General features: G+C 39.0%; 2 protein-coding genes across 2 annotated transcripts in view; one reads left to right on the top strand and one right to left on the bottom strand.

The window, feature by feature from the left end:
* Positions 1-26,648, bottom strand: part of cacna2d3a (calcium channel, voltage-dependent, alpha 2/delta subunit 3a) — a 248,553-nt gene that overhangs the window by 18,106 nt on the left and 203,799 nt on the right. The window contains exons 25-27 of the mRNA XM_058785501.1: positions 21,017-21,112; positions 16,639-16,760; positions 12,356-12,433 (exon numbers count right to left, since the gene is read on the bottom strand). Of these exons, the coding sequence (XP_058641484.1) occupies positions 12,356-12,433; positions 16,639-16,760; positions 21,017-21,112 (296 nt within the window). The remainder of the gene's footprint in view (positions 1-12,355; positions 12,434-16,638; positions 16,761-21,016; positions 21,113-26,648) is intronic.
* Positions 248-11,960, top strand: LOC131546143 (leucine-rich repeat and transmembrane domain-containing protein 1). Its single transcript, XM_058785499.1, has 3 exons — positions 248-571; positions 7,170-7,763; positions 9,025-11,960. Exons 1-3 carry the CDS (start codon positions 565-567, stop codon positions 9,501-9,503), a joined length of 1,080 nt encoding a protein of 359 aa, XP_058641482.1. The 5' UTR covers positions 248-564; the 3' UTR covers positions 9,504-11,960.

Genomic DNA, 26,648 nt, shown 5'->3' with positions numbered 1-26,648 from the left:
CACAGCCTAACATTTGGAAAATGCAAAGGAGGTCAGTGCTTTCTGAAGGCAGTGTGCATGTGAGCAACACCGCGTGAGCTGGTGAAGCAGCTTCAGGCATGTGCATGTGTGTGTGTGTGTGTGTGTGTGTGTGTGTGTGTGTGTGTCTGTGTGTGAGGGAAACGAGAGAAATGCTAGGGCATACTCTGCCAGTTCTCTGCCTGCGGACACTCTGTGATGTCAGAGCAGTTCAACAGAACACTGTGTGTGTGTGTGTGTGTGTGTGTGTGTGATAGAGAGAGAGAGAGAGAGAGAGAGAGTGGCCCTTGACAATGAGAGTGTGTTTTTATTGTGTGTGGATATGTATGAGGCAATGGATGTAAAGATGATACAGAGCAAAACATGAAGGTATTTGCATGTATACACATTTATAGAGAACGAAAGAGAGATAGAAAGAGGCACAGAAGAAGAAAATGACTGTCGTCCAGTAACACAAGTTCTTATTACTGGGATTGTGAGCTTTAATCTGATCAGACATGCTGGACTTACCCTGGACACACTGACAGGAGGAACACTCTAGAAACCATGGCAGGTGAGTTCAGACAACAGAAATATACTCGAAAATTAAACCAGATATAATCTTTGTGTTACTGGTCTACTTAACATCAAAAATAATCACTGATATGACAAACTGTTCAGACACTCTATGTGTGTTAAAGAGGGTTTTATTTATGTTTTTTTGGCCTTTTGTTTTGTTTTGTTTGTTTCTATGTACTGAAGTGCAGCAAAGCTCTAAAGAATTAACTGAATAAAACAGAGGTTACCAAAGGTTTTTGTCAGCTGAACCCCTTAGATGTAAAATATTTAAAGTTCCCTATGACGTTTCAAGTTAATATTTTGATTTAGTGACACGTTTGCATGTTCATGGTTCACTTGGTCGGTTAAAGGTCACAAGGCATTTGAAATACTGTAAACAGATAACAGTTACATTTAAGGGTGTTTACACTCTTTATAAGAACCAACACTACAAGTTACAATAAAAATATTTGTTCTAAATTCTTTAATTTCAAATATTCAATTTTTAACATCTTTGTGCTTTTATTTTGGCAGAATATTGGTGAAATGCTGTAAACCTCTGTCCACAAAAAAGCTGTCAACTATGCGAATGTGAATGTAAATAAAGTGAACATAGCACACATCATATTCCAAAATGCACATTAAACTCACAGCGCTTTCACAGACAGAGCTGGTGAGAAACAGCATATACTATGAACCCGAACTGCTCTGAAAACAGGATATTATCAGCTGCTTGTGTGTAAATGAAGTGCTGCTCGTCACTCTGAAACACACAGCGCAACAGACTATCTAGTTTTTTGAATCACAAACTTTGATTAACAATCACAATATGATAAGACCTATATCCATTTCACTTTTATTTTGATAAAAGTGTGCAGCCTCATTTGTTTATTTTAATGTTACTTTCGATTTAAGTAATTACTAGCTTTTCATCAACTCACTAATTCATTATCAGTTCACTAAAAACAACATTAGTTTTTCTACATACATGCATTATTTATTTATTTGGATTTTTTATTCAAATTAATTTGTTAAATATTTTATCATCAACTTCCATTATCCCCGTACTCCAAATCTATCCCATAATTTAAAAAGGCAAAAACATTTTATTTTACAAAAGTAGTGTTATGACCCTCCTCTTTAATCAGCCATGGTATTTTTAGATTGTTTTTTTTTTTTTCCTTAGGTGAAATTTATGTAATTGTTATATATCAAATTGTACTACAGAATCTGTGGATTAACATAATACTAGTTGTTATTCGAAAGAATAGTTCACCCAAATTTTAATTCTGAGAATTAGTAAATATTACTATTGTGATTTCATCTGAATTTGTGTAATCTGACTCAAAAACATACAATTTGAAGGTAAAACATCACCTCATGTGTATACACACACACACACACACACACACACACACACACACAAAATGCAATATGGTTGAAAATATGGAGGGAGGACAGCCCTGTTCTCATTAGTCTGATGTTTGTGTCCTTAATTTAGCAGCCCTTCAGGTCAGTGAACAAATTCACTCCAAACACTGCACAAATGTTATTTCTGTATAAGAAGGGAAGAAAAATAATAATAATAAAAATGCTTGTTGGTTCTCATCAAACAGTGAGATTTTACGACTAGGGTTGGGGCTTTAAAAACATTCTTATTTAGTAAAATCCACAAGGGTGAATATCACCATTTATGAGCCCTTAAATAAAGTACTTAGCTTCAAGTTGCTCTATTGTGAGTGACTGGCATCCCAGGTGAAAAATAAGTGCGCTTCCATAATGTACTTAAAGTGCTCTATTTACGCGCACTAATTTTGTATTTAGCATACTAAAATGATTCTTTAGTACTTCTTAAGATGACTAAATACAGAGATAGCATGTTAAAAGCGGATTTTAGTTCATATTCATGGTGTTCCAAAATAGCACAGTTGAGTACACTTAGATGATCTTAAGTTTATCTTAAGAAGTACTAAAGAATCATTCTTAGTATATTAAGTACAAAATTAGTGTGCAAAACTAGAGCACTTTAAGTACATTATGGAAGTGTACTTTTTTTCACCTGGGATTGTAGTAAGTGTCTAGTAAATCGCTTTGCAAATGCAACAGCTAAAAGCCAGATATTTATTTTATAGTCCAATAATCTTCCCACACTGAATCCATTTGACCTCTCCATAACCCTCCGACACTAAATATATATTATATTAATAAAATGACTATACACACACACACACACACACACACATATATATATATATATATATACACACACACACACACACACACACGTGTATATATATATATATATATATATACACACACACACACACACACACACGTGTATGTATATATATATATATATACACACTGTATATACACATACATATATATATATATGAGTGCTGTCAATCAATTAAAAGATGTAATCATGTTAATCACAGCCATGGACTGTGATTAATCACAATTAATTGCAAATTTAAAATACTAGGATGTACCTGTAAAAGTGTTGAAATAAAGAAATGCATGCCGAACTAGTTTAAGGAAACAGAATCTTTCACACTTCCGCCAGGTATGAGACACAATCCTTATTATTCTTTTATCATTATTCTTTTGTTTTTTTTCATCCATTATCAGCCTTTATACTGGCAATAAAATGTTTACCAAGCCACATCGCTTCAATCCCAGTATACATTTACCCAACTATTTTCAGACATATTTGTAAATAAATACAACAAAACATTTTCTTGCGACCTTACATGAAGTATTATGGCAAAATGCATTATGAAGAAGAACTGCACCTATTCTGCAGGTGCATTAGAGCTAACATTAGCATCATGCTACATAAGACAATTTATGAGATTAATATTGCACTTTAACTCAAAACTCACTAAACCACCATCGAGAGTTTGTAATAACTTCCTTTTGCGATCACATGTGGAATTTGGTCGTTTACTTAAAATATGCTATTTATAGCCTTTTTTTCACTGTACAAATGAACATTTCAGATGTACACATTCATTATTGTTATGAAAATATCCAAATCTCAAGAAAATCACATACAAACCATATCCTATTGTAATTGTGTGTTTATTATCTTATATAATATATAGTGGCTGTTGTCATGTTTATTTCTGCTGTGTAAAAGCCTGAACATGTACGCTCTGCTGAAACTCACGTTGTTTGTGATGTTACAACCACCTCTCCGTTCTTAAATTGCCAGGTATACATTCCAAATATAATACACATTAATAAAATGATCTATTTTCATCTTTAACTCAGCTTTCTAAAATAATGTGGTTAATCACAGTTCTTTCATGATTTAACAGGAGGGTTTAATCATGATTTATTTCAAAACTGCATTTTGTATTTACTGTATTTATCTTTGTGTAATATTAAAATTAGTTTGATGATCTGAATCACTCAAGTGTGACAAATATGCAAAAAAAAAAAAAAAAATAGGAAGGGGGCAAAAACTTTTTCACACCGCTGTGTATATATATATATATATATATATATATAATTTAGTTATTTAAATTCATCCCATGGCATAATTTCTTAATTAAGTGTGTGTCCTAAGTATTTAAATTCTAATTCTGCAAGACCACACCAGAGTGGTGTTTTGTTCTTGGATGGTTTAATATTTATGAAGAATTGGTCTATGATTCAGTGACACATTCATAAAGACAGTAGCTGCATTTCCATTACCCTTCAAATTGCGCAAACTGAATTTTAATTTTTTTATTTTATTTTAGTCGCATAACATTGGTTAATGGAAACACAGACATAGCTTTTTGTTTTGTTTTTTGGATTTTTAAAATGTTGCAAAAGATTTATGCAAATCAGTAATGGAAACACAGCTAGCAACTTGCTTTGTCCATGAAAGAATTGGTTGGTTTAATTGGGCCACATCTGCACAATCAATAAGTCAGATTCCTTGGTTCAGCAATTGGATTAGAAGCAAAACATATTTGAGGCCCTGTGGTTACCTGTGAGCTATACATCCCCAAGGGAGATTAAGCCCATTTCCAAAAGCCTCAGCACCATCTGAAAATGCAAACTCCATTCCATGATACATGACACGGTGATGAGAAGCAATTTGAACACTGCTTGCATCCTTCAAGTCTACTGGCAGAAACCAGTCCATCTAAACATTCTTGATTGGAACTACCTTAGTTTCCTTTTCAATGTGCTGAGGTTTATGCAAATAGTTACCTGTTTCCCTATCTGAAAATAATGGCTATAAAAGACACCAATCATACTATATCTCCATGTCCTGTAGCAGTTTGCATCGCACTTTCAGAAAACCTCCACTTTCCGCAGCTCCACCTGTATATATCTGCTATGGGTAATTTCATGTTTGTTATATTTGCATGTCAGTGGATGTATTGAGTCATGAGTCATTTATTTTTTACTTTATTAGTGTTACTGTGACATTTGATCACCGATTTGATTGCACAGATACTATTTAAACTAAACTGAGCTAGACAATGACATCTCTGAATTCAATAATGAAATGCCTTTAACTGAAAATTGAGTGTTTAATCTTATCATTATACATTACTGACACTCTATCCTCCAATTTGATACTGTTAAGTGCTTTGACACAATCTGTACTGTTAAAAGCACTTTATAAATAAAGGTGACTTGACTTGACTTATTGGCTGTAAGAAGTCTCTGTACTTGCTCTGCCACAGCTGCAGCACTGAAGCAAATCTATTCCACCAAGGTCAAATAAATTAACACTGCCATGTATGTCCATTAACATGCCAATCTCTCCAAGAACTGTCATGACAGAAATACACTCTTTATTTCACCCTCAAAAGTGCACAATCTATTTTTGCACATAAAAAATGTCAAATCACAATAAACTTGCTAACCTGGTTATATCCCTGAAAATGATGCTGTAATCACTTCCAGGACTATACCTTCTGCAAAATAGCATGTTTTAAAGTGCCCCTATTATAGGTTATGAAAGGTTCATATTTTGGTTTTGGGAGTCCTCAACAAGAGGTTGACATGCATGCAAGGTCAAAAAACACTTTCATTTTCTTATAATATGCATTTATTTTTACCTTATTTGCTCAACGACTCCCTAACGATTCGCTCAATGATTCATTTTTCCAAACCCCTCCTTTGGGTGACGTTAATCTGCGGTGATTGGTCCGATTGGTCAATTTCATTTAAAGCAGAGGCAGTGCTGCTTTGTGTACAGCCGTTATAGGGGAAACAACTATTTTTAACGCTCCAAAAGCGGCACCTAGTGGCACCTAGTGGAAACAAGTGGGCAGGCAATATGCTAATGTTTCATGTTGAGGCTTAAGATTCATTTTAAAAACAACTTGTTTCAATGATTCAGAGTTGACTCTTTCTTTTGAGAGACAATAACTTTATACACGGTGCACTTTGAGATTTAACACTTTGTAAGATATTTACATTCACTTAGAGCTGTGTTACACACTGGATGAAAGGTCATTTTCAAAAATCCATAATAGGGGCACTTTAATACCAGGAAGCTGCTCTGCAAAGGTTAAACATTTTTAACCTAATATCCAAAAATTCTTATAGTTTAAAGATGTTTTCCATTTTAAACTCTGTATTAAACTGTCTCATAGCAGCTAGCCCTGATCCAATTTTGGAGTTAGTGAGTAGATGAATTGGTAGTTCTGGTGAGCAGTTCTGCAGCTTTTTTTAAACAAAATCACTGGCATCAAAGTACAAATTACACCTGCACCTCTTGATGCTATTCCTACTAAGTTGTTTAAAGATGTACAGAACTGAGCTGTTGGTGTTGATGCTATGGGGGATGCCGTAATTTATAGGCAGAAGGCAGTCCATGATGTAACACACAGAGTGCCCGTGAGTATAAATAGGTGCCTGAATTATACGTCATTAGCCGTTTTGTCTGAAAAAGACACACAGGCAAGCCTGAGGCATGGCAGCAAATTTGTAGACTTCTCTTTTAGTTTGCTTAAGGGACATTAACGGTTGAATTGATGAAAATTTCCTACAGCTATTGACAGGTGATTATGCCATTTTGATACTGGTAACAAGTTTTGGAACAATTTATCCTTTTCTGTCAGATCATCCTCCACAATAAATACATTTAAAGTGTCATTTAAACTTTTTATTTCTCATAAAACTTGAATGTGGAGGGGTATTAAGCTTGGATTTTATTAACAAAATGTTTTAAAAACTTTAAAAAAAATGTCTCATATACACGCATTCATATGTTTCTCATAATCATACATTTTGCAATGATAAAAACAATGAAAGCAGTTAAGATTTGTTGTAGATTATACTTTACATGAGTGTATGTATGTGGATTAAGTTGAATGTACTATATATCCCACTTTAAATAGATTACCAAATCAGGATTACTAGAGCTGTAAATGGGACTACACATTACAATGAAGGTTACCAGCTATATAAAGAGCAACAGGTAGCAGATACCGTTGGATCACTTTATGTGTTTTCATCTGAATTGTAAGTGACTGATTCATGTCTGATGATTGTATCATCATTTTTAATGTACTGTTTGTCCGAGAAGCAGAAAAGGCTGAAATCAAGGCCAAATGAATCCAATGGTAATTTACTCCATTTTTCTATCTCTTCACCAGGTGTGGTCTTTGCATTATCCAGTCTGTTATTATTCCAGACAGTCTCCTCTTGCCCCAAGGAGTGCTCGTGTGACACTCATGCCAAAGTGGTGGATTGCCGAGGACGAGGATTATATGATATTCCACATAAACTTCATCAAGACACCCTGGAGCTATATCTTCAAAATAACCGTCTGCGAGGCCTGGGCTCCATGTCCTTTCGAGAGACACCACAACTTCAAATTCTGGACCTAGCAAACAATTCAATCACAACGCTTTCCCCTAGTGCCCTTTTGGGACTTAGAAGCTTAAAGGTCCTCAGCCTGGCCAATAACTCTATTCGGGAAGTTGATCGACGCCTTCTGGTTTCAATAAGAAATCTAACCATATTGGACTTGTCCTTTAACACCATAGGTGGTCTACCTGGAGCTCTTGCCGATAGTTTCCACTCTCTGACCCATCTGTCACTCCACTACAATCGGCTAACTAAGGTGGACCGTATACACCTTGAGGCTCTTGGGAATCTTAAAGTTCTGCAGCTGAAGGGCAATCCTTGGAGATGTGACTGTCATCTGATAGGACTCAAACTATGGTTGGAGACATTTGCCTTCAAAGGTAACAAAATGGTCAAATCCACAAAAAAGTGTTTAATCAATCAGTCAATGAATCAATAATACATACCTCAATTCTTAATTTGTAAGATTTTTTTTTTTAGCTAAGTAAATTTCATAATTATGACAATTCTGCTGAAACATATGTATATTTATATTGTTATTATTATAAATTTATTACCAAAAGCAAAAAGTTTAGCATGAGTGTCCAGTCTTGCACTCTACCAGTGCCATGCTTTTCTAGGTAGGTGTGAATGAGTTAATCGTGTATCTCACAATTGAATTGGCTGACCAGCTGACAAACAGTTTTAAAGCAGCTGACAACTGGGAGCAGACTCCAGATTTGGGCCACACCTGTTAGAGCTCCATGGATTTTCCCTCCAGTCGGCAGATCAAGGAACATGTTTTTGCATCAGTCTTGCATGTCTCTTTTGAACTGCTGCTGTGAGTTTATTTGAAATGCTGGAGCACAGGGTGACCCGATGTTTATTTTATTTATTTTATTTTATTTTTTTATTTTATTTTTTTTTGCTGAACATGGTTTATTTTCAACCCCCCTTGCCAGGGAAAAAATACTAATCACACAAATGACATACAAACATTTTGATCTTTGTTCATTAAAATAATATATACATGTGGAATACGCAGAGCTCCATATATTTATTCTTGATATATTTACTGCACAGATTCTGCCAAAAAAATAAAATAAAATAAATAAATAAAAAATTCACACAATCAGTATATTGCCTCATGACTGAGATGGTGGAATTTGTTTCCAAGACTTTTTCCTACCGTCAATATAATCTTATGACACAAACAAATCTGCTAAAGCAACCTACACTGTTTTGCTCAGTTTTGACAGTCCGTGGCTTGCTCCACGCAGAGATAGAAAAAGCAATTTTCTGTTTACCAGCCCTGAACTTTACATAAAGGCTTTTTACACTTGTTAACCCTGCATCATTCTAAACCCAGGGTAAGCTAAATTGAGGATAATCTTTCTTTCACGTTTTACAGTACACTGCTCATAATTTTCCCAGGGTTATTAACAATTAATCCTGGGTATTCTTAAGATGGCATTTCAGACTTTACATTCCCCAGGTGAAAAGTGGCACTAAGACTGCTTATAAATTACAAATGTGAAATGTTCCTCTGCTTAGGGTTAAAAGCAGTCTTTAGAATGATGAAAAAACGATGTGAAAGCCATATAGTGAAGACGACCTCCATTTGTTAGCCATTTCAGCTTCATAATTTTCTCTTGTTCTTAGGTGGAGTGGTCGACAGCGTCACATGCGTCCAGCCTCATCTCATGCTGGAGCGGGACCTCCGGCACATTCCCTACGAGCTTTTCCACTCCTGCATGATCACCAGCTACAGCTACCTGTTCGCCAACATCCACTACCTGGACAACAAGCATCGCATGCTCAGCGGACAGCTCCATCCAAGCCCCAGAGCACCATCCGGGAGTGATTTCAGCCCCCCAGGAGAAGCGATACTACCTGAGTGTGAGGCCAAGCAGAGATCCCGGCCTGCGAACTACAGACGTGCCATAGCCACAGTGGTCATCACGGGAGTGGTTTGTGGAATTGTGTGTTTGATGATGTTGGCAGCAGCTGTCTACGGATGTGCGTATGCAGCAATTAATGCCAAGTATCAAAGGGAGCTGAAGAAGAAAGCGAAAGAGGCGGGTTCAGGAGAGGAGCGGAAAAACATTGAAAGAGAGGAGGACAAGGAACCTCTGGAGTGACCTGAAGATCAGCATCACATGATGCACATGAAGCACAAATAAACATCAGGGTTACACTCCAGATTATCCACATACTGTTGTGTATCTACAAAGTTACTTTCAAGGCAAGTCAGTGTACTTGGCAGCCATATTGGCAATGCCCCTAGGGCAGCTATTTTCTAATTATGCAGATACAGCTCCAAAACAATTATTATTATTATTATTATAGCTTAAATTAGGCTAGAAAAAAAAATATATATATTGTTCAGGCTGGTCAAACAAATGCACATGCATGGTCTAGACTAAAACAACAGCCAATAATTTTGGCAAAAAGGCAGTTGGCTCTTTGCCAGTCAAAACAAACAGTCATTCTGTTTTATAGGATAAGTTCGTAGATTTTCAACCAGTTTTGTATTAGTAGTATATGTAAATTAGCAACGTGTACTCTTTCTCCATGTTACCTGAGCCTAGTGTATTATGGGTGCTGAAGTATCCCTACCTTTTTGCTGAAAGGGAACGCCATAGCCCTTTTTCTCTGTTTTCTCTAGTCATGTAGCAAAAAAACAAATTTACCAAAAAAACTCCTTCCTACTGCATAAACAGCCAAGTTTTATTAAAAGCTCATTAATCAATATCAATAGCTCATCCCTTTAATTGTCCAACACAATGCCGCCAAATTGTAGACAACTCACAGTTTATGGCCTACTACAGATTTCAAACTTATCTGTCACACTATCTCATCCATATTTTCCAGTTATTTTTACATTATTTTATTTTATGTGTTTTGTTTAGTTTTTTCTGTACTGTGCAAATCTTTGTGAAATCATTGGAAAAAATGAGGAGGAGAATGATTGTGTAGTTGAGGCACAAAGTTCCTGATTAGTACTGCAAATGCCCACCAAAAAAAAAAGAAACATCTTTAATTGTGTGCAGCGTGACAAGCTTTCAGGTTTCAGGTGTACCCTTGAATCAATTGAACACGGCAATTGTACCTATTAATTTTTCTATATGTGGTATGTCTCTGCTCCCTTGTACAGTCTCTGGTAACTATTGTAACTTTTAAAATGACAAGACTAAAAACTGAGGGGAGACTTCCCTACTGCTGTTTACACTATTGCAGCTCTATGGATAAAGCAACATCAATTCATATTGAGCTTTAGTTAGGCCAAAGATTTATGGGAACATATCAAACGTATGTGTTTTAATCTATCCTGTTTCACCTGTTTCCCCTTGTTAAACAGGGGGGAAAAGTTATGTTAATGTCTGATGCTAATACAATTATTGTGCTTCCGCTCGTGACACAGAAATTACACAATCACACAGAATTTACACACAGCCGGTAACAAGCAATATTTACATACTGACAAACTATACCTTTTTGAAGGGTTTTATTTACAGTCTATTGCATAATTTAAGATCATAAAATATAATAAATTATGATGAAAGGAAGATTTCTATCACTCCATAATTAGGTCATGTAGACAGATCCTTATATCAGTGTGCTCTATTATATAAGCATCCATATGAATATACAGAATCTGTTTGTATACAGATACAAACAATGGATTAAGAGATTCGGAGCTCTTGAGAAATGAGATGACAAGAAGGAAATTGTGATACAGATGTCTTATGATGGAGTATACGAGATTATGTAAACGTGCATACGAAGGGTTCATCTGTCAGAAATGATCTATGTATGTTATGTAACATCAGAGCACAAAACTAAGCAATATATTGTACATTGGTAAAGTTTACATGTCCTGTGATGTACAACATGCTATACATGCTAAAAATCTCAAATCATTTTAAATGACTGTGTTAATTCTTTTTTTGTCTTTAAGATAAAAGTGTTTTAGAAAGTACACTGAATATTCATACTATTAAAAATACATCCGTCACACTAGAAGAGCATTTGAAATAAACTATAGGGAAACGTGGCACATTCATACACACTGGAACAATTTAATTTAATTTAAATGTAATGCTATGGCTGTCATCAAGCACAAATCATATTCAAGTTGTGATTATAGGAAGAAATCCTGTAAACTGGCCTTTAAAACACATCAAGGACACACATGCCCCGGTTACACAAGAGAGTTCTGTCATCAGCATGTCAGGCTGCATTAGTGTGTGCTGCAATGCGCTTGTGAAACTGAGCAGTATCACATCTGAAGCAGTGTATGAACATTATTTTTAATATATATATATATAATTATTCTTTTCAAATCAGATCAACCAACACTCATTGAGCCAGAAAGCTCAATTTGTCATATATCTGTGGTATATGTGTACGTGCTTGTATTAAAAATATTGTTAAATATGTTCATTAGTGATTAGCATTAAAGCATAAAAATGAAAGATGTAAAAGATACATCACATTTAAAATATATAAAATAAACAACATGAAATACTGTATAGAACTTGATTTTAGTTGTGTGTATGTCCACTCCAGCAAAACAATGAATCATATGCAGTAGAGGGTGAAAATCTGTCTGTTCTACTTCATTTCTCTGTCAGTTATAACATGAATCATTTGTGCATGAGCGTATGTGCGTGCGTGTGTGTGTGTGTGTGTGTGTGTGTGTGTGTGTGTGTGTGTGCGTGCATGCGTGTGTGTGTGTGTGTGAGTGAGTGAGTGCGTGCCCCTCCAGGCTTATGTTCAAGCAGACACTTTCTAATTTTCTCTCTGTGTTATTCTATTGCCTTTCATCCATTCCTACTGTTTGTCCAGCGTGTTTCTTTTTGCTCACATGGATTATGTCTTTAGTTCTCCATCTCACAATCCCTCTCAAGCATAAACACCTCCAGTGTACAGAAACAACAACAAAAACACAAGATTTTGTCAAATAAACAGTGATATTCATGCAAGGTACCTGCAGCGATGGGCGACTCTCTCTCATCCAACAAATGAATGGCGCTGCTGGCCAAAACCACACTCTTGTTCTCAGAGCCTGAAACACAGTGATACAGTTCATTTAATACAAATAGTATAGAGGAGACCAGGCCAGCACTTTTTTAATATGGAACTGTGTGTTTTTTTGGGTTCTACTGATCTCAAGCTCTGATTTAATTTTCCCACATTTTAACATTAACCACATCAACCAACTACTGTTAAATATTATTGCAGTAATATCATACGTGTATGCAGCATGAATTGAAATTGTTATCCGGAACACTAATGGATATTTATAAATGCCTTGTCACTTTGACAGTTAACATATATTTCCCTGCTTTAGAAGCATCCGTAAAAACACTGCTGATAGGGATAAGAAGTGAAAAAGGCAAGAAAATTACATTTTAAAGCATCTATGTGAAAACATAAGGAAAGACCTGAATGAGAATTTGGGGAAACAAGACATTCATTCCAGTGCATTCCAGTGAATTTTCCATACTGCTACCACAAGAGTGCAGTATGTGTTGTCTTTCCCACAGAAAGGCGAAAAAGAAAATAAGGAGTAGACAGAACACACCAAACTGAAAAGAGACGTTGTCACAGATATTCTTGTGATACCAAAATAAAATGAAAATACCAAGCACTAGATTATTTTCTTGACGGAAAAGGTGAATATGATTGCCGTTTCATTTTGATAAACTGCACAACTACTACAGTAAAAAAAAATGCTGTAACACTAGTAATTAGCATCCATGAATATTCTGTAATTTCATTGCATTTTCAGTGTTCAGTTAAGATGAATGGTAAATAATCCATTGTTTATTCCTGAAAAATCATTCTAAAAGAAAACAATGTCATGCATCATTACTCCACTAATTCTGCAGCACAGTAAGCTTGTTTTGAGGGAGAGGAGATGGAGGTCTATCTAAAAAGATCTGTCCATGAAATAATATTTATTTCAGTGAGAAAAATAAAAAATGTTATGCAGCCATTTAGGCTAGTTATGTGGTAAGCAAGTTAATCAAGTCTACACAGCGGTAGTAAACTATTATTCTTTAAGACAGCACATTCTTAAAGGGATAGTTCACCCAAAAATAAAATTAGCCCAAGATTTACTCACCTTCAGGCAAGGTGTATATGACTTTTTTCTTTCAGACAAATCCAATTGGAGTTATATTAAAAATTGTCCTGGCTCTTCCAAACTTTATAATGGCAGTGGCCAGGTGTTTCAAAAATAGTTAAAAAAAAAAAAAAAAATATTATAATAAAGTGCATCCATCCATACTAAAAAAAGTGCATCACACGGCTCTGGGGGGTGAATAAAGGTCTCCTGTAATGAATCGATGCGTTTTTGTAAGAAAAATATCCATATTTAAATTGTTGTAAATACTTTTTTCTCACTTCCGCTGACTGTCATACGTGCAAACTGTTCTGGTGGATGATGTAGGACGTATTCATTGGGGATGCGCCTGTGAGATATGCTTGTCTTGCGAGTTTGTGTACAGTAGGGGTGTGCAATATATCGTCTGCGATAATATCGTAATTGTTGTTTTATCGATGTGCAATTAGACATTATCGAGTATTTTGCAAAAACCAAACAAAATACCCCTACAGAGTGCACGCATTCATTACGTGAAATCTAGACTAGAGCGCGTGCGCATTTAGAGTGTGTTCTTTCACTGCATGATTCAGTCTAATAAAATGCATTAAGAATGATCACAAAATTCAAGATATGAGGCAGAAAATGTGTATATATATCATTTCATATAGTTAGAATTACACGAAGAGTGCTGTTTTTGTTCAAAAATAAGCATGATTGTGATATTGATTTTATACAACAGTTCAATAAACAAGTCAAGTCAAGTCACCTTTATTTATATAGCGCTTTTAACAACACAGATTGTGTCAAAGCACTTAACAGTATCAAATTGGAGGATAGAGTGTCAGTAATGTACAAGATTAAACACTCAATTTTCAGTTAAAGGCATTTCATTATTGAATTCAGAGATGTCATTGTCAATAAGTTAATATTAAGAGACTTACGATTTAGACACCACATTGCCTGTTTTTGCACCATTTCGGCAACAAAAAATAATTCCAAACAGCTACAGCACTGTTTTGCGTCTCTGAGCAACATGACGATGTTTAGTTCCTGAATGTATCAAGCGTTAAATGATTCGGTTCAGTCGCAATGACTCACTTGTTAACAGTGACTTGCTGCCACCTACTGGCGATTTCAATTTCACATTTAAAGTATCTGTTCATTTTAAAATAATTTCAAATATCAGTATTTAATGTTTTATGTTTAAAATATCAGAACATTATGCATTTGTAACTGCAGGTTAAAGCACTCCATGCCCTAAACAGAGTGTAAATACATCTAAATGCCACTTCAGATGCAAATTCTGCATAGATTAATTTTGATGATACTGGTTTCATTTGTTTGGTAACAGCCTAAATGTCTTATTTTTCTAATTGACTGATTAAATGTAACAATTTGACTCAAAAGATGCACACTTTTAGAAAAACAAAAAAAACAAAAAGGCTTTATTAAAGGTAAAACTGCCCATAAAATGTAAAAATCAATTTAAACTTTTTTGAATAGATTCATTTCTATCACTGATGTGAACTGACCACACAGAATATGAAGAATATCAAAAACTGCAGCCGTCCACGGCAGTCAGATATCAGCACAATAACACACTCGGCAAAATATCGTCTATTATCGTTATCAAAAAAATCCCAAGATATATTTTTTTTCAATATCGCACACCCCTAGTTTACAGGACAAAAGGAAGCAAAGTTTCCTTACTTTAGCAAAGGAAAACCAGTCTCCTCTTGGCTTATAAAAATCCTCCAGCATTTTTCTTTATAAATCCTCCTTTTGTGCTTCTAATTTAATTAAATATATTTTTTTTTTCTTACAAAAACACATAGATTCGCTACAGGTGGCCTTTATTCACCCTCCGGAACTGTGTGAGGCACGATTTATTATGGATGGATGCGCTTTATTGGATTTCTTTTGGACTGTTGAACAGAAACACCACCCCACGGACAATTTTTAATATAACTCCAATTGAATTTGACTGAAAGAAGAAAGTCATATACACCTAGGATGCCTTGAGGGTGAGTAAAGAATGGGCTAATTTTCATTTTTGGGTGAACTTAACCCTTTAAAATATCACCTGCCCCAAAAAGCATTGTGATTTAGAAATGTAAAAGTCTACAAATGCTGCAATAAAGCAACTTCAGTAAAAGAATGCACAGGTCCAGACTGATTGTTGCCCAGCTCTGGACCTTCTCAGGGAGTTCACTTCCAACTCCCTCAAAACACACATAGTCTATTGCTACGTGCACCACAACAAAAACTTATCAATGGTAGGACTTTTGGCCTGTAAATGCATGGAGACATGGCTAGTGTTCCTGAGTACGAATTATAAAACCCTGACCTAGGGCATGACACTTGTTGTCTATGTTTGTCGTGGGGTCCAAAATAAGTCTGCATGCTTAAATAGTACCTTCACTGTGACATACTGAGAAAAGCTTCTCTCATCTACTGCTTATGCTTAGAAAGACCTGTAGAGCATTCACCGTACCTGAACTCCATGTTTAGTTGACTGTGAATTCATGTTTTTATGCAGTAAAGACTAATTACAATTATTTTCGGCTTTGAACACTGCCTTGTCTCATTTTCCTTGTATCTTAGAATATGACTCACATGAATCCTGGAATCTCTGTCTTTGGCTTTTATGTTCTGTATTAAATGTTTTTTTACACATGGGTCTGAACTAGTCTCTTATTCAAAACAGTTACATTATCCTAAAGAGTTTCGAGAACATGATTTCTTATCCGGTTTCTACTGTCTTTGAAGTAGATGCTTTTAGCTCATCACCCAAAGACAATTACTGAAGAACTGTTGAGGTCCTATGTTTAAAAAATAAATAAATAAATAAGACTGCATATTTCCATCTTTTCCATGTAAATCTGTGTTATTTTGATCCAGTACACACCAGCAATAGTGGGGTACAAAATGAGGATGAGTGAATGACGATTTTGATTTCTGGGTGAACTATTCCTTTAAACATGAAATATCTTGTGACTGTGTCATGTCATGGTAAATGTCTTGTGATTGTGTCAGAGCAGGTTCACATTGAGTGTAGACAAAGAAATGACTTGATGCATTGTGCCTGGTTCAATCATGGTGCAATGCATAAATAGATTACTGCAGTAATGGAACTGGCTGTTTTGTGTGTGTATAATCACCTGTGCCGAAAGGAAGGGAGTAGATAAAGGTTCCAGGCACCTGTTCAGCAGCCCGTTTGTACCACAGAGGAAAATGATCAGCACTGAACGCCACCTCCTTATCCTCTCCAGTCAGGAAGTCTCTTACAACACACACCACACACAATACTCATTATTACAAGCTGATACACAATGGATATTAAGCTAATAATATTTGACATTCTAGAAGATAAATCTAGGTTTACGTTTGGGTAACACTTATTGTAGTGTCTTTTCTAACACAAATTACTCAAAACAGCAGTTTGTTTTGTAGCCAGTGTTGGGGAAGCTACTATGGCATATTTGTCTAGCTACAATACTACTACTACTACAACTACTACTACAAAAGTTCACATACAAGCTACTATTTAAAGAAAAAGTTCAGTTTTATGTCAGTCATATCAATGCTTTATTAGATGCTGACACTAAGAGAACTCTTTCCAGGAGTGCCTCACTGAAGACTAACATAAACCTAATTCAAGCCAATTCAAGCTATTTTCCTTTCTGGTGATATACCCTCCATGCCACCAAAACAGCATGGAGTGCTTCAGTCCATTTTGGACTTTAGGGCTTTGGTTAGTACACTGTTGATATCTCCATTCAAGATTATCACTAAAAAACATTCAACACCAAATGTTGTCTTTGGACGGACTCATCTTATAGAACCTGAAAAATGTTCATATCTTATGTTAGAAGGTACAACATTTCAGTTCAAGGTTCAGTTCCCTTTGGCCTGTCCTTAGCTTCCTGTACTTTCACCAGGTGCACACATGCTGCTCTAGCTCCGCTGAGGCTGAGCAGTGTTTACATTCTGAATTATCTGGATGATTTATTCATTCTTTTTCAATTAAAGGGTTACTTCAACCCAAAATGAATTTTTGTCATTAATCACTTACCCCATGTCGTTCCAAACCCGTAAAATCTTTGTTCGTCTTCGGGAACACAAATTAAGATATTTTTGATGCTTTCTGACAGCTCTCTAACCCTCCCATAAACAGCAATGTAATTAACACGATCAACATCCAGAAACGGAGCAAGGAGATCAGTAAAATAATCCATGTGACATCAGGGGTTCAACTGTATGTTTATGAAGCTACGATAATACTTTTTGTACAGAAAGAAAACAAAAATAATGACTTTATTCAACAATTCGTCTCCTCTGCGTCAGTGTAGTGCCATTTTGGAGAGTATCCACTGAGCGCAAACTGCGTACGCTGCACATCAGCCGCACCACATGGATACATTTTCTACGTCGCTTACGCTTTGAATTGAATGAAAACAGCATATCCTTGTGGTGCAGCTGACACAGAACAGCGTGCACAGTTTGCTCCATGCTCCTCTGGATCTGACCTGGTGGACTTCTGCTCCACAGTTTTACTGTCTGCCTCTGCTCCATGGCCCAGGTCCGCCATTGTTCCACTTTCTGCCTCTGATCCATGGCCCAGGTCCTCCGTTGATCCAGAGTCTACCTCTGCACCATGGTCCAGGACCTCCATTGTTAAGCTACATTAAATACAATGCAGTCATTTGGACGTAGCCTTATTCGTAGCCTATTCCTTACAATATTATAATTTGGGCGCCAGCGATATTTTAACCTACCAAATATAATTTAGAATTTAAATTAACACTTTCTAACCCAGGATAACTCAAACCATCAGTTACCCACACACAAAAAAATCAACACAAAGTAAAAGAATCATGCCATTCAAAGGTGTAGTTGAGAAAACATAATTGATATATTGTTCACTTACAACAAAATCATTTTCAAACACAATTCACAAAACAATTATCAACCAATTCAGACTTTAACCAGAATCCTTTGATGTGGTGTCAAACTATTAGTTCATGGGGAGAAAGTTCGTTTTCAACAACAACAACAAAAAATAGTATTGGGCTTTCAGTTTCAATAAATCATAACAACCAAGCATGGTCCAATTTCAAAATGATCAAGCTGTGTTTACACTTGGCATTAACATGTGATCACTGCGATCCGATCAAGCAGATCGGATCATCAGTCAATCAGAACACATCGCGTTTACACTTGGCAACATCAGCTTCTGACTTCTCTATCTGGATAACCGATTGGATCTGTCTTTCCCGCGCAATATTTAAATAAGCCTGCAGAGGATGGTCCCGGTGCAAAGTCGACCTGAAGTGGTGGGTTTTCTTTTGAAAACCATTTTCAGTCACGGGACATTTTACAAATCAAAATAAGTGTAGGGAGTCTCATTAGTGCTTCACTGCCTAGTGTTCTCAATCTCTCTTCTGACAGTTTGGGAGAGAGGGGGTGGGGTTTTACATAACATCGACCTATGAATGCAGACACAATGGCTGGATTGCGTTTACATTACACTAAGATCCGATCACAATGCGTCCTCGACTACCTCTGGAGCAGGACATGCTGATCGGATAACATTCCGATCAGAAGCGGCGTTTACACTTGTCTTTTCAATGTGTATGTTGACAACATCCGGATACAGGTCACATGTTAATGCCAAGTGTAAACGCAGCCTAAGGTCTGACTCCAGAATCACACCAAGAATCTAGCCTGCCCGCTGCCTGAACTACTGGCAGTAGAGACTAAGTACAGCTGGAGAACAGCAGACTGCTGTCAGACTTGTGTTTGTCTTGTGTTTTATTCCCATGCCAATATTTGGTCCTTCCTGTTCCTGTCTTCATTATTAGTTCACTAGTCTCTGTCTGTGTTTATTTACTCCTCACCTCTTTCAGTTCTTCCTCGTTTGATTTCCTAGTGTTCTTAAGCCCTGTGTCTCTCTGTCTCCCAGGTCCGGTACTGTTTGTCTTACCCCCGTGCTCCATGTTTCCTGGTGAAAACTTCATTAAAAGGAATATTGATTGTTCTCCTCATCTCCTGCGTTCTCCTTGCTCCTTGCGCAACGTGACAACTGCCTAAGTTTCCTTTTTTGTTAATAAACTAATTGTATTTATCTGCCTTTGCCCTTGGGTCCTCCTTTATCCTGTGACAACAGAATCTGGCGTAACATGTTCTCTTCTCGAGCAGGAAGCATCTTCCTCAATAGGTGCAGTGCTTGTCACCCAGTCATCTAAACTGCAAGTGCCCAGTAGGAAATTCCACTGAGGTGGGATTTGCTGCCTTGGCACAGACTAGGAAACAGCAAGCCTTGTCCATTGTGTGTCTGTCACAGTTTATTTCTGTTTATTAAAAGTGTTTTAAAATGATATCTCTTCTGGTCGTGCCATCTCTTCCCACACACGCTGTGACAGTGTCAAAGGTCATTCCACCAAGAACAACGCTATCTAACCCTGCTTCTGGAGGGCTTCATACACCTATGCACTTGGCTGTTGTTTTCAGGTAATCCGGAAGACTATGGATGGTTCATATGTAATTGATTAGAGTCTGAGCTAAAACCTGCAGGGCATAATGTTAGCCCTCCAAAGAACTAGCCTTGGCACAGGGTTAATTCATTGGTGCTTCTAATTACCCTGATGACTAGAACACACTGTTTCATGTGTTAGATATAGCACAGTGTGGTAGGCATATAATTCCCTTAGCACCAGCTACTGACACAGCATCAAAGAGACTTGAAAGGGATTAAACTTTCAACATAAACATAACTATGTTCCCCTCATAGTAGAGAAGGAAATACTGCCAATAGTTGCCGCATAACTGATAACTCATTGTTTAGAGAGTATGGTAACACTCAAATATGGAGTGGATTGTCAAACATCATCTGCATTGACACTATGTTAAACAGCTTCAGAGATCACTCAAGGGTAGAGTTTCCATAGTGTCAGCTGCCTATGCAGCAAATTTTTCCCTACTTTCAGGGGAGAACTACCAGTTACTAAGAAAAATTAGCTAACTAAATTTAAGCTACTCAAGGAAGCAACATCTTAAAAATATAACTAGCTGATTATATAGTTTACAATACAGCAGATGATATAATTTAATAATAGCTGTAGTTGACCGGGATAAAAACAATGATGGTTTTTGAATTAATTTAATTTTCAAGGGAAATAACATCAAATTGGACTGACGAATTTACATTAAGTACAGGTAAGTGAGGACCATTTAGGATTAAATGGATTCATTAGAATTAATCAGAACTTCCAAAATTACATATGAAAGGGAGGCCATAAAAAAGTTACTAAAAAAGCTACACTACTTTAAAAGCAACAGAGAGGCACTCACACTACTGAAAAAAAAACAATTGTCAAGTTAGCAATATTGTTGCTTTTCATTCGTTACTCCACCAACACTGGCATTTACAGTCTCTTGCAAAACATTTATTACACATTAGTTACTGTTGTACTATTATTGCTCTACTGCATTTAGACTGCAATATGAACTCTGTCATGGAAGATATAAACTGCTAACTGATTGGTCAGTTGGTCTGGCATCACAAAAAGGTTGAGGCGTGATAGTCCGGTTCGAGTGCTGAGGTAAGCTATCTCCACCCCTTTATCAGAATTCCTACCAGAACAAAGAGAACCACAGAAACACATAATGAATAATGAAGTGTACAAGAAACAATTCTGGAATTAGAATTCTATAGTTAAAGTCAACATGAAATGGTATTCACTAGGGCTGCACGATATATCGCATGCGATATTTAATGTGTATCTTGAACGTGGATTTGTGCAGCTTGTCAGTGAACAACAGCTCTGTGTAGTAAATGCTGCTCCTTGTGAAATCACGCACATGATGGAAATTACCGCTGATTACAGAACCAGCTTTACTGACAAGATGCGCATTAAATATCGCATGCGATATATCGTTCAGCCCTGGTATTCACAACCCATTTGACCTCTCTATATATTTTACAATTGGGGAACTAATTGGATGCTGTAAAGAAGGTGTTCCACACTTTATTGGCAAGATTTTACAAAAGGCTGAGAAAAGGCTACTGAAAAAAAACGTCCCAGGTTACGTATGTAACTATGGTTCCCAGAGGGAATGAGACGCTGCATCGGAAAACGCTAGGGGAACGCCTTCAGAGATACCATGCTCTGAATCATATGTGTAATCAATCCAATCGATGGGCGAGACTTCACGGGCTGGTGACGTAACAACCAGGAAGCTTAAAAGCATGTAAGGTGCAACCGGCGTTAGCTTCTAGGAATGAAGCAAGCTCTAGTAGGGATGCCGGAAGTATGGCCCTGAGAAGCAGCATCTCGTTCCCTCGGGGAACCATGGTTACATACATAACCTGGGACATTCCCCTTCAGGAACTCGAGCTGCGTCGGAAAACGCTAGGGGAACGAGATGCCCACGCCGGCAGACTTGCAAATCCCTGCCTAGTGTGGAAGAGCACAGCTATGACAAGAGAACAGAACCTAGCGACCTATGCTCTCAACGTCAAATGCAGAAATGTTAATTCATGCGTTTATGACCTCAAGGTTAGACTATAGTAATGCTTTATTAGGTGGTTGTTCTGCACGCTTGATCAACAAACTACAGTTGGTCCAAAATGCAGCAGCTAGAGTCCTTACTAGAACCAGGAAATATGACCATATTAGCCCGGTTCTGTCAACACTGCACTGGCTCCCTATCAAACAACGGATAGATTTTAAAATCTTGTTAATTACTTATAAAGCCCTGAGTGGTTTAGCTCCTCAGTCCTTGAGCGAGCTCTTATCACATTATAGTCCTCCACGTCCACTGCGTTCTCAAAACTCTGGCCGTTTGATAATACCTAGAATATCAAAATCGACTGCGGGCGGCAGACCCTATTCCTATTTAGCACCCAAACTCTGGAACAATCTACCTAACACTGTTCGGGAGGCAGACACACTCTGTCAGTTTAAATCTAGATTAAAGACCCATCTCTTTAGCCTGGCTTACACATAACACACTAATATGCTTCTATTATTCAAATCCGGATTGGAAAAGAAGGATTGTTAGGCTGCATTAATTAGATCAACCGGAACCGGGAACACTCCCCATAACACACAATGTACTCGTTACATCGTAAGTAGAATGGCATCTACGCTAATATTTGTCTGTTTCTTTCCTATTCTGTTTCTCAGTCTGTATCCAGTCAGATGGTGGATCAGCACCAAGAGATGATGTCTGCAGCCCTGATCGTCAGTGGAGACCAGGACACCAAGATGACCCCCAGAGACATATCCCCAGCGAAAACCTTGATTAAAATACAATAAAACTAAAAAATATAACAAAATAACTAAAAATATAATAATATACCTAACTACATAATACTACTATTGTTAGAAATTCCAACAAAATTAAAATAGAAATATAAACTTTTGAACTGCGGGTTTTGTCTGGTCAGAGGAGAACTGGCCCCCCCACTGAGTCTGGTTTCTCCCAAGGTTTTTTTTTTCTCCATTCTGTCACAGAGGGAGTTTTGGTTCCTTGCCGCTGTCGCCTCTGGCTTGCTCAGTTGGGGACACTTAATTTCTAGCGATTATCGCCAATTTGATTGCACAGATACTATTTAAACTAAACTGAGCTAGACAATGACATCTCTGAATTCAATAATGAAATGCCTTTAACTGAAAATTGAGTGTTTAATCTTATCATTATACATTACTGACACTCTATCCTCCAATTTGATACTGTTAAGTGCTTTGACACAATCTGTATTATTAAAAGCGCTATATAAATAAAGGTGACTTGACTTGACTTGCAGATGTCCTGCATAAGCACACCTGCAGAAAGGCCTTGAAGGCCGTCATACTAATAGTCGAGTGAGCCTTGACCCCAAAAGGTGAGGGGAGATCAGAGGACTCGAGGCTATGGAATAGCATCCTGATCCACCACTTAGCATAAACTTCTCTGGCCAGAGGCCTCAGCCTCATCACACCGCGGAGGAAACGTGTAACTAGAGGGTTCTTGCCTACTGAAAGGCCACCAAGAGGGGCATGGTAGGCCGCTATAGCCGCCACATAGACCTTCAGGGTGGAGTGGGTTAACCCTGAGGAGAAACTCCAGCACTGTACCAATCGGGCAGTTAACTGGGTCAAGCCGGCGGTCTCCTCCCCATGAAGTGAAGAGTCTCCACATCAGGGTGTACGGTTTCCTTGTTGAGGGAGCTCTAGATTGGAGGATGGTCTCAACAACTTCGGTTGAGAGACCAGAGGCTATGAGTTGTGCCCCCTCAGGGGCCACACCTACAGCTTCCACAACTCCGGGCGGGGGTGAAGGATCCGAGAACCATACTCGGCCCAGCCAGAACGGGGCTACTAGCAATAGATGGACCCCGTCCTGGCGCACTCTCTCTATAACTCCCGGGAGCAGAGCGATCGGTGGAAAGGCATACAGATGAAGCCTCGGCCAAGTCTGTACCATAGCATTCAGCCCCAGTGGAGCTGGATGAGTCAGAGAGGCCCAGAGGGGACAGTGCGATGTCTGACGAGTCACAAACAAATCCACCTGAGCCTGGCCAAAAACTCTCTATATCTGCTTCACCACCTTGGGGTGAAGCATCCATTGCCCTGCCATATTGAGATGCTCAGGAATATGAACTGCTCTCAGAGGAGTTTGCCCTGGGACCACAGAAGTTTCTGGTGCGCCAGCTTGTACAAGGGTCGCAAACGCAGACCTCCCTGGTGGTTGATATAAGAGACCACCGCAGTGTTGTCGGTGCGCACCAACACATGACGATCTCCCAGGTCCGGGAGAAAGTGTTTCAGAGCTTGAAACACGTCCAGCATCTCCAGGCAGTTGATGTGCCATATGAGATGGTGACTGCTCCACAGACTGTAGGCAGGGTGGCCACTCATGACCCCTCCCCAACCAGTGAGGGATGCGTCCATCGTTAGCATACGCGGCGGCAAGGAGCTCCCAGCACCAGGCCCTGAGACAATAACCAAAGTTTCCTCCACATGTCTAAGGCACGTAGGCGTCGCCGCGTGACCTTGTATCCGGAGGGGGTTTCCCCTCTGGGAGAACCCCTTGGTCTTGAGCCACCACTGTAGGGGTCTCATGTCCAGGAGGCCAATAGGTATCACGTTGGATGCAGCTGCCATCAGACCCAGCAGTTTCTGAAACTGCTTGACAGTGAGTGACCGACCCTCTCTCACTCTCTTGACTGATGTGAGGATCGACTCGATCAGAGCAGGGGACAAACGTGCCTGCATCGTGGTCGAATCCCACACCATGCCCAGATAAGTGGTTCTATGTACTGGAGAAAGCACACTTTTCTGGCATTAAGTCTTAACCCCAGCTCACCTCGATGGCCTTCTTCCTCAAGAGAGTATTCACTTCTTGTTCCATTACCAGAGCCTGCTTGGGACCCACCAGTGTGGGAATGACCCTGTTGAAAGGCGGTGGCAGAGCCCCGAACTGAATGCGATTGCCTCGTTCTGCAGTGTGCAGGACCCATCGAGACACATCTGGCAGTAGTTTCCACGCTACCAAATAGTCTACTAAGGGAACCAGTCTCTCAAGACTGGCCTCTGGTGTGCTTAGAGCTGCTAGCTCGGTGCCCTGAAGCAGAGGACCGACAGGGGCCGGCCGCTCTCGATGCTCTAGAGACCCCTGAAGGGGTGGCGAGCCTCTCAGTTCTGCTACGTTTCCGGACGGAAGAGACTGAGAGAAGAGCTCGCTGGAGACCGCTGCGCCCTGGAACACAGGCAGAGTTGGCAGACCGATCTCCTGAGAGCATTGAGGAGAGACGGGCACCGTTTTAATGCGGTGTACCCCGCTTTTCCCCAGAGGGACCTGCCCTCATAAGTTCTGGGCCATGGGCATCAGGACTGCCTCAGCTGAAGTCTCCTATTGCAATGACGGTCCTCAGACCCGCGTCATCTCCTAGGAAGACTAGACTGATAGAACCAGAGCCTGCTCAGGCAGGACCCAATGAGACACGCTTGGCAGAGGCTCCCACACCGCCAGGTGACCTACTAAGGGAACCAGTCTCTCGAGACTGGCCTCTGGTGTACTTAGAGTGGCTAGCTCAGTGCCTTGAAGCAGAGGACCGGCAGGAGACAGCCAATCTAGCTGCTCTAGAGACCCCGAAGGGGTGGCGAGCCTCTCAGCTCCGCTACGTTTCTGGGCGGAAGAGACTGAGAGAAGCACTCGCTGGAGCCCGGCGCATCCTGGAACACTGGTAGGGTTGACAGACCGATCTCCTGAGGGCACTGAGGAGAGACGGGCACCGTAATGCGGTGTACATCTTCCCCAGAATGGCCGGCCCTCAGAAGTCCTGGGCCATAGGCATCAGGACGTTCTAGCCGAAGACTATCCAGCGAGAAATCCGCTTTCTGCTTGAAGCCTTCGGCCCAGGAGTGCCACTCTGACTCCAAAATTCTAGGGAGTACGAGAAGTGACGTTCCCTGAATGAGGAGCTGGAACACGATCTGGGCTGCTCCCGCCCAGCAGCCCCTGCTGACCACCTCAACCTCCTCGGAGGAAGAGAAGTAAACATCGTGCTCTCACTCAGGAAATTATCCCAAGAGGCTCCTGTATACCATATATATAATTGACACTTGAAATACGTCAGATGAAATACATAATTTAATTCCTCAAAATTAAATTCAGCCAAACAACCAGACAAGTAAACACGGTCTGATGTGAAAAGATTCATATAATGAACTGAGAATGACCGTAATGCACACGTTGCCTCGGCAACACGTGAGCCACTCAGATATAAAAACAATATCAATCTCCTCGGAGAAAGATAGCTGCTGCTGCAGCACGCTCTCACTCAAAGAGCGAAGAACCACAGCATGGGCTTCCGAACCCCAAGAGAGCGCTTGATCTGGGGAATGCAGGTGGAGATAGGGCGAGCCTGTTTCCAACCCGCCGCCAGATCCATGTGCAATCCCCTCCCAAGTGTTTCACTCCCTTGTGATGTAGCGTGGGCAGGGAGGAACACACAATCTGTAATGTGATCTGCTTTCACCCTTATGTTTTGTCTATGCCTCAGCTTTAGACATACTGGAGCTTTATATGTTGCTGGACTTGTAACTTGACAAACAACAGTAAATAATACTAACAAAACATAGATCGTGACTGACACACACACAGAGCTTTGTTGAATGAC

The sequence above is a fragment of the Onychostoma macrolepis genome, chromosome 08, assembly GCF_012432095.1.
Source record: "Onychostoma macrolepis isolate SWU-2019 chromosome 08, ASM1243209v1, whole genome shotgun sequence".
Lineage (NCBI taxonomy): Eukaryota > Metazoa > Chordata > Actinopteri > Cypriniformes > Cyprinidae > Onychostoma > Onychostoma macrolepis.
This window is presented reverse-complemented; position numbering and strand designations above follow the sequence as displayed.